This window comes from Callospermophilus lateralis, chromosome 15 (assembly GCF_048772815.1).
Source record: "Callospermophilus lateralis isolate mCalLat2 chromosome 15, mCalLat2.hap1, whole genome shotgun sequence".
NCBI lineage: Eukaryota > Metazoa > Chordata > Mammalia > Rodentia > Sciuridae > Callospermophilus > Callospermophilus lateralis.
Genome location: NC_135319.1, coordinates 44,557,730 through 44,573,191, shown reverse-complemented (window position 1 = coordinate 44,573,191; position 15,462 = coordinate 44,557,730). Strand labels below are relative to the sequence as shown.

Below are 15,462 nucleotides of genomic sequence, written 5' to 3'. Positions count from 1 at the left end.
ACCCAGGCTGGCCTTCAGCTTGTGATCCTCCTCCTGCCTCAGCCTCAAGAAGTTGGGATTACAGAAATGCACCACAATGCCCAGCTTCCAATATACCATTATTTGATTGTGGTTGGTTTGTTGGAGTACTGGGAATTGAACCCTGGGGCCTTCTACCATTGAGGTACATCCCCAGCCCTTTATTATTTTTTATTTTGAGAAAGGGTCTTGCTAAATTGCTGAGGCTGGCCTTGACCTTGCAATCCTCCTGCCTCAGTCTCCTGAACTGCTGAAATTATAGGCATATGCCAACATGCCAAGCTAATTACACAATTCTTGCTGCTGTATTTTCTATTTAAGTTTCCTGTTAGAGTACTCTGAGTTCCATTAAAAGCATACAATAGTCCTTTGAGACTCAGAAAAATTCAAATAATCAGAATTTGTTGAATGCACCCAAGTTCATTCACTCAAATATTTTACAGTAAAATTTTAAGATGAATAAAAAAAAATGTTTGCTTCCTTAAAAAAAAAAGAAGAAGAAGCCTGTTCTAAACATATTTATCTTCACTCTCAAAATCTTAGTATAGTAGAATAGTAACAATAACAAATTTGGAATCTGATTCAAGTATATACTTATAATAATCTGGTTAATTATCATACTTTTGCTGACTAGGGACAGAAAGTTGTTGAACACTACAAAACTAATCCAATGGTACCAACTCTTTCCACCAATTTAACCTCAAGAAGTACAACATATAACAGAAGATAGAACTGGCAATACCAAGCTTAAAGCAATTACCCAAATTCAGCTACCTAAGCAACAGACTATTAAACAAGTTGGGGGTGGGTAAGATATACATCTTTGTTTTCTCTCTCCAGTAAGATAAGGTGCCAACAAATGAAACATTTAGAACAAGACAATGTCAATCTGTGTCCTAAAGATAATAAAACCTATCAGAATTCAGAGAAGACAGAACAGAGAGGAAAGGGATCAAGAGTCAGGAATCACTGGGCATGATGGTACACATCTGTAATCCTAGCTACTCAGGAGACTGAGGCAGGAGGATAGAAAGTTCCAGGCCAGCCTGGGCAATTAAAGGTTGGGGATTTAGTCATTAGTAAAGCACTCTTGGATTTAATCCCCAGTACCAAAGATTTTTTAAAAAATAAGAGCCAGGAATCACACATATAAAGATTCAGACTAGAACTTATTGAACACACCTCTATTTAAAGGAATTTTAATACAAGTTCTGTTTTTAACCATAAACATAATCTAAAAGGGATTTAGCAAAAATGTTGGATTCAAAAGAAGTTGTAGCCAGGTGCATACCTGTAGTCCCAGTTACTCAGCAGGCTGAAGCAGGACAATCAAGAGTTCGAGGTCATTCTGGGCAAAATAAATAACACAGACCCTGTCTCAAAATAAACCAAAATAGGATTTGCAGATCACAGTCTCTACCCTAAAATAGATGTTAGAGGTTTGAGGAGGGATTATGAGTGAAGGCTGAAATTAAGCTACAAAAACTACATAAACTTTTAGTACAGATTTATGGGACACTTAGGGACAGTGCAGAAATAAGTTTGAGTACAGTGGAGTATCTGCTGCAGAGGATCTGGCAAAGGAAGATTGGGCCAGACCATCAAAAACTCAATAAAAAAACTATGATTGGTGTCAGGCAATATGAACTCATTAAAACTTTCAGTCTTAGCTGGAAGAGTATCACTGTCAAAGAACTGCAAAGGGTAAAGTAGAGCAGGACAGCTACAAACTGTCACAGTACAATGAAAAGAAAGAGATTTAGTAATTCACAGCAGTTGATCAGTAGGAAACGCCAACAGTCAGACTGTCCTAATCAGAGATAAGACAGTTTGATTTAGCAAAGAATTTTCAGCCCACAATGAAAGGCAGTGCCCCTTGAAAATAGCAGCCACCTTCACTTGCCATACAGAAAGGAAAACAGCAAACATTTTATAACAGTCTCAGTTACAGTCACAATCTGGACAGCAATAACAGGTTCTTCACACAGGAAGGGAAAAATTACACTACATGGTGCTAAAAATATTGAAAAAGCCACTATACCTTTACTCCCATTTACTCAGTTGAAAGATTTTTTAAAGCTGAGTACAGTGGCACATACCTACTGTCACAGCTACTTGGGAGGCTGAGGCAGATTGATCTCTTGAAGCCAGGAGTTAGAGGCCAGCCTGGACAACATCTCAAACATCTAATGGTTACCACCTCAAAAAAATAAATAAATAAATAAATAAAAGGCCAGGCATGGTGACACACCCCTGTATCCCAGATACTCACCAATAATCCCATCTACTCAGGAGGCTGAGGCAGGAGAATCACAAATTCAAGGCCAGCCCAGGTAACTTAGTGAGACTTTGTCTCAAAATAAAAAACAAAAAGGGCTGGGGATGTAGCTCAGTGACAGAGAACCTTGGGTTCAATTCCTAGTACTGGGGGGGGGAGGATAATATTTTAATCATTGAAAGATGTTTTAATGGGGGAGGGGAGATTATGTTTCTAACTCTGCAATTGCATTTACCAATCAGCTGAACTACTGTATCACATTGAACTCATTCACCAAACTTAGAAAAGATGCATTTCCAAAAATATGACAAAAAAATTAAGCAGTACTATAATAGATTATGGTCCCCTGCTCTAATTTACCATACCCACTACAGCAGAACAAAAGTGGCACAAGTTGGACTTGTGATCCAGGCCAATGCAGAGTGCCATCTGCTGCACACACACAGGATGTCTCCTGTGCAAGAGTCAATCTTAGTGTCTCTCATGTACCTTCTTATAAGAACATCTATTCTTTCCAGAAAGTTGTTTATTCCCACATTGACCTAATACACGTGCCTCAAATCGCATCTACTAACGGAATTCCTGCTCATAGGATTTCGAAATACCAATAATTTTGTAACAGACAATTAGTTAATTTTATAAGGGAGGTCAAAGATGAAAAGGAACAATTGCAGTTATAATAAAAACAACACAACAAGGAGGTCATAATATCTGGGGTAAGAGTCCTATAACTATTACATGACAGCTGTATTAATCTCAGCCAAGTCTCCCCTTTCTGGGCCTCAATTTCAGGCAAGAAATATCAAAAATTTAATCTCTAACAGATACTTTTCAAATTGTCTGCTGAGGAATCATAGAATATCAGATGGAGACAGCAGGTCACATGATGATTTTGGAGCAATCACAGAAAAATTGAAAATTCATTTACACATTTTAAATAATAAGATTCAACTTTTTTCAAAATCTTAGAATTCTGAGTTCATTTACAAGTCACCATTCCCATGACAACACTTCTGTCCTTCAGAAATAACACTTCATTGTAAATGTACTTTCAGTTACAAATTCAGCACATCAGTTTTACCCATCCCAGAATAGCACAGAAGAACACTTTCCCAAAGTATCCCCACAAGGAAGACACTCACAGCCTGATGGATTCACACAGTCGAAAATCTATGAGGCACAATTTTAAAATGCTACATGAATACCACACCCAAACAGTATTAAAAACAAACTGTGCAAAGTCAGACAATGTCTTATCAAAAAGCAGAGAGAAAGACAACTTGGGAAGTCTTTAAATAGTTTTGGAGAGAGAGGAATGCAATCAGATTTTGGGGTCACCTTATGTTTTTAAGAGAACAAAACACATAATTCGAGGCTATGAAACACATAAATGTAAACTGAACTAAAGGAAAGCTCGGCACTCACCCAAAAGCTTCAGCAAAGCAATATGCCTGTATGCTAAATATGAAAAAGTGCAATTTTCTCACAGGAATGAAGATAGGGTCCATAACATTGACTAATAATAGCAATACTATCTTGCATTTGCAGGGCATCAGTTCTTTTCACAGCTCTTTCAACAATTTATGCTATCATGGGTCTGAGGGTATCTTCTCTGAAAACATGCAGTTGTTTCCTCTTAAGAGCTACATGATCAGAACAAGACAGGTGATGTGTTTGTTGAGAACTGAAGGCACTAGTTCCTCCCATTAAGCTGTCTGCAGTGATCATCCTTTTTACCTACCACACTACACGACTTAGCCCTAGGAAATAAAATCTACACTCATTCTCTCTGAGTTGGCCAGAGCCCAATACATATGGGTCTAGAAAGTCCAAAGGAAGGGAACCTGCTGACTTGTTAGGTCAAGAACTCCCTGCCAAGTTGATCTTTTATAAATTAAAAAAAGAAATCTCTCACCCTCTTCCTCCTACCCACCCCTCCCAGCTCCCTGCACACACCCCAAGGCTGTTCAAATAGAAACTCCCTTTCATTGCCAGCCAATGAAACCCAGCAGTAACTGGTTAATACAACCACCAAATCTCTGCCTATGGGAACAACTTGTCATATTCTCTTCCCCTGTGCCTGCTGCCCACCCTTCCTTCTTCAGGCACTTGTGAAGCTCAAAAAACAGCCCTCGGAAAGAACCACTGAGGACCTTTAAGGACCCGAGGGGATGGAGCTGGTCTCCTGAAGCAATGCAGCATCCATCTCGAGGAAGCTGGCCCCCGTGCACACACACATGCAGGAAGTCAGAGAGGGGGATAAAGTTTGATTTTCCTTCTTGGCCGTTCCCCTAGGGCAGAGAGAGGACGAGTGAGCAGCCCCGCTGGGGTCCTGGGTTGCTCTCCGGGGACAGTTTCCAGCAGCATGGCACTGCCACTCTTCTGACACCTACACAAGGCAGCCGCGGCAACTTAGGACACCCCAACCCGCCAAGAGGAGGAGGGACAACTTGCACGGGGCTCAGTTCGGAGCATTGGGGCAGAGCTGTTAAGAAAGAAGGAGGGAGGGACCGAGAACATAGGCGGGTCAGGGAGAGGTTCACGTCCCGTCCCTTCCCCGCCCTGGTGTCCCCAGTCCTGCGGGAACATCCCCGCCGTCGCCCCTCCTCCTCCTCTTGGCTTCCTCGCGCCAGCCCTCCCTTCCTGGTCGCCGCCGCAGGCGCCTGAAGGGCACGGCGGCTCCTCGGTGCCCAGCAACCTCGGGAACGGCCGGGAGTTGAGGTAACTCGCCCGCTGCCCCGGCGGCCTGCCCGCCGGCGGCTCCGACACGCCAGCGCCGCCCCGCCCTCCCCGGAGCCGCCCGGTGCGCTCGCTCACCGTCCGGTGGTGCTGCTGCTGCCGGTGGCGGCTGACCGCCAGGGCGGGGAAGCAGCCGGCAGTCAGCGCCCCGCAGCCGCCGGCGCCCCCGCCGCCGCCCCGGGAAGAGAGGAGCAGCAGGAGCGATCTACCTGCGGCGGCCGCCATCTCTCAACTGGAAACGGCGCCGACCCAGGCAGCGCAGCGGACGGCTAGGGCGGAGCTAAGACCCGCCACTCACCGACCCCGGGCCAACTACCGCCCTTGGCTGAGTTGACGAGGCGGGGCTTCCTGCAAAGCCCAATAGACGGACGGGAGAACCCCACTTGAGGCTGCCTGTCACTTCCAGAGTTACCTATTGTGGGACATAGTCAATTACAGGCAAATTCTAGGGAACCGGTAATTGGCACCCGAGCCCCTCATACTACAGCAGTAAGAGATGATGACATGTTCGATTTGGCTAATCTTCACCAAGGATAGAGCTATGATAAGGGTAACTAGGGAAACAGACATCTATGCAAAGCTTTGTTCCAAGTTGAGTTGTGAGTCTTCTAAAGTTGGCAAATGGGTACCAAATTGATAACCATTAACTAGATATGCTTTAATTCTCAACGGCATGCCCAGAGTTATATGCTGAAATTAACTTTACATCATAAAGTGGTCTAATGACGGTGATGTGTAGCATAATATAGGAGGAATAGAATGATTGCAGTACCGAAGTCCCGGAATGAGGACATGCCAACAGACTGTACACACTTCAAATGCTCAGTTTATTTTTACGGCATCTTTATACTGATATTCTCACACTCTCCGAAAGCAGCACTCTTTGTTTCCTACCATACTTGACCCAGTGTGCTTTTTTTAAACTATAGAAACAACCAGTTGATAATGTAATAAAACCCCTGTAAAGATTTTTGAAAGGAGTTTCATAATTCTGCTAAAATAGTCTTTGAAATAACTCCTAGTCACTTTCTCTTGAAAATATGTCTTTCTACAAGAAACAGGTTCCTAATAAGGGCTCGGAATTTCCTCAGAAGATACTTTCTTGCTATGTGCTTATTATGATGATCTGATTAATTCTCAAACCTCCTTTTAAAATCTGAAGCAGAAAAACAGTTAAGAAAGCAAATACAAGTATTATCCTAAATTCTGGAAAACTAATTTGTAGAGTAGCCTAAGGTGAAGTTAAAACAAAATAACAACAACAAAAAAAGCACAGGAAGAAAATTTTACCACTTGTTCTAATAATATTCTTTAAACTTTTCCCTAAATGGTACTTTCTTGGTCAAGAATAATGAAATAGTGAAATGGAACCTTTCCTTTAATTCTTAAGCCCAGCCCTAGAAGAGTAAAATGATTGGCTTCTCTGGGTGAAACTATCATGCCACTCACCCAAAAAGCTTTATTGCCCAACAAGTGGAAAATGAGAACTCAGGAATGAGCACCCCATTCAACAGCTGCACAAAATAACACCCTCTCTCCGCCCCACCCATGTTGGAAATCCTTGACATTCCTAGAGCAACTTCAGTTACAGTTTCCATCTATCTATATTTATCCCAACTGCATTTTATGAATTTATCCATGCTGTGCCATTTTTCTCTTGTCTTTCATCCCTTCACACCTTCTTACTAAGATCGTCATAGATTTTAATTTTGTTTTTGTTTCTGTGCCTTTGTCAGCTCTGGTTATGAACCAAGATTGTTCCCTCCATCCTTACTTTGTGTTTTGAGAAATTTTACTGTAATTGCCTTTCTTTTTTATTAATTTTTAAAATTTATATATGACAGTGAAATGCATTACAATTCATATTATACATATAGAGCACAATTTTTCATATCTCTAGTTGTATACAAACTGTATTCACACCAATTCGTGTCTTCATACATGTACTTTGTATAATAATGTCCATCACATTTGACCATCATTTCTAACCCCATGCCCCCTCCCTTCCCCTTCCAACCCCCTCTGCCCTATCTAGAGTTCCTCTATTCCTCCCATGCTTCCCCCTCCCTACTCTAGTATGAATCAGCTTTCTTATATCAGAAAAAACATTCAGCATTTGGTTTTGTGGGATTGGCTAACTTCACTTAGCATTATCTCCTCCAACTCCATCCATTTACCTGCAAATGCCATGATTTTATCCTCTTTTATTGCTGAATAATATTCCATTGTGTATAAATCCCACATTTTCTTTATCCATTTATCTACTGAAGGGCATCTAGGTTGGTTCCACTGTTTATCTATTGTGAATTGTGCTGCTATAAACATTGATGTGGCTGTGTTCCTGTAATATGCTGTTTTTAAGTCCTTTGGGTATAGACCTAGGAGAGGGATAGCTGGGTCCAGTGGTGGTTCCATTCCAGATTTCCAAGGAATCTCCATACTGCTTTCCATATTGCCTACACCAATTTGCAGTCCCATCAGCAATGTATAATGTGCCTTTTCCCCTGCATCTTCACCAACACTTATTGTTGTTTGTTTCTTAATAGCTTCCATTCTGACTGTAGTGAGATGAAATCTTAGAATAGTTTTGATTTGCAATTCTCTAATTGCTATCGATGATGAACATTTTTTCATATACTTATTGATTGATTGCATATCATCTTCTGAGAAGTGTCTGTTCGGGTCCTTGGCCCATTTATTGATTTGGTTATTTAGTTTTTTTGGTGCTTAGCTTTTTGATTCTTTATATACCCTAGAGATTAGTGCTCTATCTGATGTGGGAGGGGTAAAGATTTGCTCCCAATATGTAGGCTCTCTATTCACCTCACAGATTGTTTCTTTTGCTGAGAAGAAACTTTTTAGTTTGAATCCATACCATTTATTTATTCTTTATTTTAATTATTGCAATATAGAAGTCTTATTAAGGAAGCTGGGGCCTAGTGTAATTGCCTTTCTTCTGTTTTTCCAAATATGGAAAAATGGCCTGTTTGGTGGCCATTCTTCCTCCACTCTTTTTCCAGATGTCATTATTCCCATTTCTCTACACCTACCCATCTGCAACCATCTCCCTATCATTACTACTCATGTTCCCAGTATGTGCCACAGACATACTGGTCATTCTAGTGATAATACATTAATAAAGAATAGCAAAGTAACCAAACATATACATATGGAAAAAATTTTTTTAAATTATTACTTTATTATTAAGCCATTTGAAAAGGGACTATCCACCAGGTACAGTGGTGCATGCCTATAATCCCAGCAACTAGGGAACTTGAGACAGGAATATTGCAAGTTCAAGGCCAGCCTCAGCAACTTAGCAAGACCCTCACCAACTTCATGTGTGTGTGTGTGTGTGTGTGTGTGTGATATTTTTCTAGTTCCTGTGATCTTTTCTGTCCTTTTTCTGTCAGTTGTTCTAGATCACAAGCATTTCTATTCATTATAGCTGATAAGGGCTCAACTACTCTTAAACCCCACTATATATTGTTTCCTATTTATATCTGTATTTATTCTTACCTTATTCTTAATATATATATATATATATATATATATATATGTGTGTGTGTGTGTGTGTGTGTGTGTGTGTGTGTGTGTATGTATGTACAAATGTATAATTTAGATAGTGATTTCTGGAAGAATTAACAGGAAAACATGTTACCTTTGGGAAGCCTTAAGGGATCACTACCCTCTTGAGAGCTTTAAATGATTTCTATCTGCATATTATTTTTATGTTTATAAAAATAGGATCAATAAAACCCACATGGTTGCATAACTGTTTCTGTGTCCATTCTTAAAAATAGATTGCACCAGACACAATGGTGCATGCCTGTAATCCCAGTAGTTTGGGAGGCTGACACAAGAGGATAACAAATTCAAAGCCAGCCTCAGCATTTTATCAAGGTTCTAAGCAACTTAGTGAGACCCTGTCTCAAAATAAAAAATAAATATAGGGCTGGGAATGTGGCTTAGAGGTTAAGCACTCCTGGGCTCAATCCCTGGTACCAAACAACAAACCAAAAAACAGATTGCTCAGGGCTGGGCCTACAGCTCAGTAGTAAAGTACTTGTCTAGCATGCACAAAACTTTGGGTTTGATCCCCAGCACACACACACACAATTAAGCTAAAACTAATCAGAGCAGATTTCCATACATTTACAGACACTTTAACTAGGTTCCCTACTAAAATGTACACTGAAGTCAGCTCTCAAGTATGACTCAACTCAATGGAGTATTTGCCTAAGCATTCCAGAATAGCTAGGGTGGGTAGGTGATGCACACAGTTCATTGACGTGAGCAAGAAAGCATGAAGGAATTTGCTCAGAGGTGTGAGGGCTGTGTTTCGTGGTTCCCGATAATGTGGATTATTCTTCAAGCGAGATCAGCAGTTCTTCAAGAAGAAGAAAATAGTCTATGTGTGGAGAGGGCAAAGGGAAGGAGTGTAGCTTTCAAATATTTATGGTGAACCACAGCCTATGCCTGTTTGGTGGCCATTCTTCCTCCACTCTTTTTCCAGATGTCATTATTCCCATTTCTCTACACCTACCCATCTGCAACCATCTCCCTATCATTACTACTCATGTTCCCAAGACTTCCTAGTTCCTGTGATCTTTTCTGTCAGTTTTTCTGCATCAAAAACATTAGAAATGTCTGTATAGCTGAGAAGGGCTCAACTACTATTAAACCCCATGACATATCTTTTCCTATCTTTATGTGTTCTTACTTCATTAAACACAAAAACACACTCATTTTTTCCTCCCACATTTTTTAAAATATTTACTTTTTAGTTGTAATTGAACACAATATCTCTATTTATTTATGTGGTGCTGAGAATCGAACCCAGGGCCTCTCTCATGCAAGGTGAGCGCTCTACCGCTGAGCCACAACCCCAGCCCCAATCTCCCACATTTTTATTTCTCTTCTTTTCTTCCTCCAACACTCCCATTTTTCTCTAACATATACCAACTTGAGATCTAAGATACATTTACATATTCCCTTTACAACTTTTTTGTTTTGCAAGCGGCAACACAAAGGATGACTGAATCCATGTTCATCTTACAACTCAATGGCCCTATAACTTAATACCAATTTAGGACAGGAACATTCAATCTTTAAGTCTTTTCTGTAAAGAGCACAAGTTGAGTTGGGAAGGGCAGGGCTTATTTAAATACGATCGTCTTTGTTCATGTTTTTCCAGATCTGAAAGGTGGTGGCAGCAAACTTGTGCGGCCTTTGCTATCTACTGGACTTTTGGTTCTAGAAAGTCCTTTGTCACTAACTGAAGTGATCCAAACAAGACACTAATTTTGCACTCAAATAACCCATACCTCCTAAGTGCATACGAATTCAGCTCACATTCTTATGCAACCCAACACCAACCCACTCCTGAGTATTACAAAATGACAAAAGACAATAAGAACTTTCCTTGACAGGACTGAACTATAACAGAATTCCAAATTGATCAAGAAAGTGGCTCACCTTTCTCATCAATCTCCTCGATAGATACTCTCCATATCCTGAACATCCCCCAGAAGTGACAACCTCCAACTTTTTGCTCCTTACTGGCCCTATAACCATCCATCCTACTCTGCTTTTGAATATCAGCTCAGCCTCCCCTGAATCCAGTGTCCAGATACAATTAAACTTTCCTCCCATGCTCTGGTAATTTGTTCTTTGACTTTCCATCAGAATTGTTTGTTACTGTATCTGAGCTGGTCTGTGAGATCTGTCACATTCTATGATTATTAGATCTATTTGATCAGCCTAATTTGGTGGGCTGGGCCACAACTCCCTTCTCTCACTACTCCAAGTATATTTTGTATCAGCATTATTTGTGTTACTATCTTTCTCCTACAGAGCTCTTCTAGGTTAAAGTTACCAATCTGGCACATGATTGGAGCTAACTCTAGATTATGCCAATTACTCCTTAGATTTTTCTCTTTTGCACAATACATTTACAGAAGCCTCCAATGCTGATATCCAAAAGAATTTCACAAAGTATGGCAGTCTAAAAAAATTAATTTTGAGGCAATACCTAACCACGTGAGTCTGCCTACTTCAAGGTCAGATACATCTTCATATTATGCTGGATTTGGCCCACATTTTAGCCCCTCTGAAACTAAACTAATTTACTGTCAAAATGCTATGTATTCTCAATTTTTATATAATGTGTAGAAGCTTCATCAGTACTTATTTACACATGAAACGTAAGGATTATGGGATATGGGTTGCAGTTGGCCGGAGGCAGCGGGTGAAGGAAACCGTGGGCGGGAGATTGGTCATTGCCAGTTAACAACAGGTGCGAACATTGCCCTTTAAATTTAGCCACCGCACTTGGCATCTTGTCGCTCAGCCGTCACTTATGGCAACCACTGCTGATTTGGAAAGGATCAAAGAAAGGATGACAGAAGGGTCATATGTATTAAAAGAAAGAAAAAAAATCTTGGTTCTCTTTTATTTAATAAAAACTAGCCTAAGGAATAGACAGTGTGAAGACAGCTTAAGGCAACAAAAGAGGAAGGAAATTATTCAAAGAGATGATAATCATTAACAAATTGTTCTTAATTAAACATTTTAAGAACCATTCAGCTGCCAAAACTTGGGAGCAAAATTATCTAAAATTTGGATGGAGGTTCAGAAAATAACTACTATTAATCTAAAATTTGGAGGAGGAAGACAAGACATAGGAGAATACAATTCATTCATTCATTCATTCATTCATTCACTCAGTCAAAAAATAAATTGAATGCTTAGTAGGTACCAGGCAATACATGACAGGAGGAATTTTCCAAAACCTGTATTCCTTATAACACGTATTTCTTTTTCTGAAACATTCATTTAACGATCCTAATCCTGACCTTGAAATGGAATCAATTAGCCGGATGTGGTGGTGCATGCTTGTAATTCCTGTGATTTAGGAGGTTGAGATAGGAGGATTGTAAGTTTAAAACCAGCCTCAGCAACTTAGTGAGACCCTGTTTCAAATTTTTAAAAAATTTTAAAAAGGGTTGGGGTTGTAGCTCAGTAGTAGAGTCTTCCTGAGTTTAATCCCAAGTACAAAAAAAAAGGGGGGGTGGGGTGGGGATCAATTTTTCCTATAACTTTACGTACCAATATTTATATATACTTTAAAAGAATGAAAGCTCCCTTGAGTAATTTCTGGGAATTAATATAAATTTAAAATATCTACCATTATAATAATTACCCCATCCAACACTGCTAAGAAGATATAACAAGGTACAATTCTATTTAAATAGTTTTTAGATATTCACTGCCTAGAGTTTCAACTAAACTTCAGTCCTTCGGAATGATAAAAAGACATTGTGGTACTTTTTTCAAGCACTGCTTCGCTAAGATGCTTAGGTTAAACCATGTTCTTAGGGTTACTCAGCAACAGGGAGAATAACCCAAGGAAGGGTAACAAAATTTAAGTGGGGTTATGGCATATATAGATGCCATTACTTTAAGACCCAGAAGCTATTAGGTATGTTCAATAGAAGTAATCTATTCGATCAAAAACTTTGTTTGCTGTCAAGAAGAGAAAATTTTCACATAAAACCACTAAATTCTAAAGCCAAGATAACATATGATGCTGTCCTAACAGAATGCTGACTTAATTTGGAAATACTACTATTATTACTTCCCATAATATAGAACCAATTAAGAGGATTTAAGGAAGATTATAAAGATTTGAAGCTGGGCGTGGTGGTGTACATTTGTAGTCCTACCTACTTGGGAGACTAAACAAGAAGGATCACTTGATCTTGTGAAGTTTAAGGCCAGCAAGGGCAACTTAGTAAGAATCCTATCTCAAAATAAAATAAAAATGGCTGGAGATATAGCTCAGGGGTAAAATGTCTGCCTAGTATGTGCAAGGCCAATTCTCAGTACCACCCCAGAGAGAGAGAGAGAGAGAGAAGAGATAAATTCATTATTTCAACAAATAAGACTCTAGCCTAAAAGAGCTTAACATGTAACAATAAGAGATTAGGGAAGCAGGGAGGGCACTTAGCTGAGACTTGAGGATCAGGGAAAGCACCGCCAGGCAAGCAATATTTGTTAAGGGCTTAAAGATCAGAAGGAGTAAATGGCAGAGGGAGCCTACTGAGATGGGATACCAGAGATGCAACAGAAACAGGTTATATAGGATTTTATCAAGGAATTTGAACTTTACCCAAAGAGAAGTCTTAAAGGGTTTTATAAATGGATGATATTAGGAGACTGTAAAGACTAAAGACAGAGAGAGAGATGAGGAACTCTAGTCACGAAATGCCGAGGTATGGGTTGTAGCATTGGCTAAGGGAAAATAAAGAATAGAATCATATGAGACATGTACGAAGTTGGATCAAAAGGCATTCCTGATCCTGTACAACACAGTCACTGTAGTTAATAACAACATACTGTACTTTTGAAAATGTGGAGAGTGGTCGTTAAGTCTTCTCACCACAAAAATAACTATGTGAGGTAAATAAATATGTTAATTATCTAAATTAAGCCATCCCACACTGTATATATATTTCAAAACATCATGTTGTATGTGATAAAGACATTTAATTTTATCTGTCAGTTTTGAAAAGGTATTAGTGATTGATAAAGATATGGTAGGGGAGTGGATGAAACAGATTGAGGAGGAAGATTTCTAGGTGTTTGCTTGGGCAAGTGGGTGGATGTCATATGCTGAAAGAGGAAACAAAAGGAAAAAATGATTTGTTGGAGAAAGAGGATGAGTTGGGTTTTGAAATATTGTTTATCACATGCCTTGAGATATCCAAGCAACAATACTCATCAGACAGTTAAGTGTTTGACTCTAAGTCTCTGAAGGACATCCAGGCTCTAGAAATAGATGTGAGAGTCATCAGTCTACAGATAGTTGGTAGCTGAAGTCATGGGAGTGGACAATACCACCTAGGATGAGTACACAGAAGACAAGAAGACCTAAGACATTAGTTTCATAATTAATAAATATGCTTAATAAATACTTGATTTGATTACATTTACGAATACATAAAAACAGGAGCCAAAAGAATTTAGAAGGCACTTTTAACATTTGCACCAGCTTTTTTTTCAGGTACTGATAGTCACTGCCCTTGGATAGTTTGTGATTATGGGTTGTTCTGATTTCAAATTTTTTCTACGTTCATGAGGAATTGTTTAAATTTGTCTGCAAGAGACTTATTTCATGACAACAACAGCATGTGTAAAATTTCAGACTGAGTTGCATTACTTCGGGAAGAAGCAAGCTGACAAACCTGACTGAACTCCTGGCACATAATTAATGCTCAATAGGCGTGTGCTCAAAGAGACTTATGGAATGAATCAATAAATGCATAAACAAAATACATATTTCCATTCTCTCACAATAGGGAAAATTACAGAGCCTCTACTCTACTGCTCCTATGTTCACTGAGTTACTTCAATAAGAACAACATAGTCATTCAGTCCTCAGGGCCACTAAATCAAAGGAAGTACATTCTAAACCAGTATGGCTGCTTGGACACATTGGCAGAAAACTGGAATGGTATATCCAACAACAAACTCATGTACAAAATACACAAAGAAATACAACTCAATAAGAAAAAGGCATTAACCCAATAGAAGAGCAGGCAATAGATTTAAACAGACACTTCACATAAGAGGATATCCAAACAACCAGTAAACAAATGGGAAGGTACCTGACTTCACTACCAGTCAATGAAATATAAACTAAAACCAAGGTGCAATGGCACTTTAAGAACACCAAAATGGCTTAAATGAAAGAAATTAAGCAAATACCACTAATATGTATAATTATAATGTACCAATAGAAATGTAATAAATAAATTTAAAAATGCAAGAGATGATAAATACCAAGTTTTGGCAATAATATTAGACAATCATAATTCTTGCAGGATGCTGGTGGGAGTACAAATTGATACAAGTGCTGTAATCACTCATAGAACAGTCAGGAGACATATCACAACAGAACAGAACAGCTTAATATAAATAATTAGTAATGAGGGTCCCTTCTCTAGGTTTTCAAGGTTTAATAATTCCAACCATTTCCCTTTGTTTTCTCAGCCTTAGAGGTTATAGCTGCTTCTAGCAATTGTGGATGGCAGCAACAAGGGTTTTAAGATTAAAACCGTACAATTTTTATATCCTGGCAGCTGGCAATAACCTGCCCATCCACTATGGGAATCAGTCAGACTTGGAAATTTTTCCGAGGAACTACTCTATGTACATGAGAGGAATAAGTGAGCTACTAAATTCAAAATTGGCCAAATGTCTGAAATAGAAGTTTCTATTACAAACATAAAAAGACAGATTGAAAGTTAGAAATAGCACCTTGGAAATAACATAGTCCTACTCTCTGATCAGACCAAAAAAAAAAAAAAAATTGAAGGCGGCCCTTCAAAGTGAATAACTCGGCCAGGAACAAGAACTAATTT

The 15,462-nt window shown here is 39.3% G+C and overlaps 1 protein-coding gene across 2 annotated transcripts in view; it reads right to left on the bottom strand.

Moving 5' to 3' along the window:
- Mcu (mitochondrial calcium uniporter) overlaps positions 1-5,262 on the bottom strand; it is a 184,922-nt gene extending 179,660 nt beyond the window's left edge. For both annotated transcript variants that reach the window (XM_076834405.1, XM_076834406.1), the window contains exon 1: positions 5,114-5,262. In XM_076834405.1, the coding sequence (XP_076690520.1) occupies positions 5,114-5,260 (147 nt within the window). In that variant the 5' untranslated portion in view covers positions 5,261-5,262. The remainder of the gene's footprint in view (positions 1-5,113) is intronic.
- Positions 5,263-15,462: the final 10,200 nt, after the last annotated feature.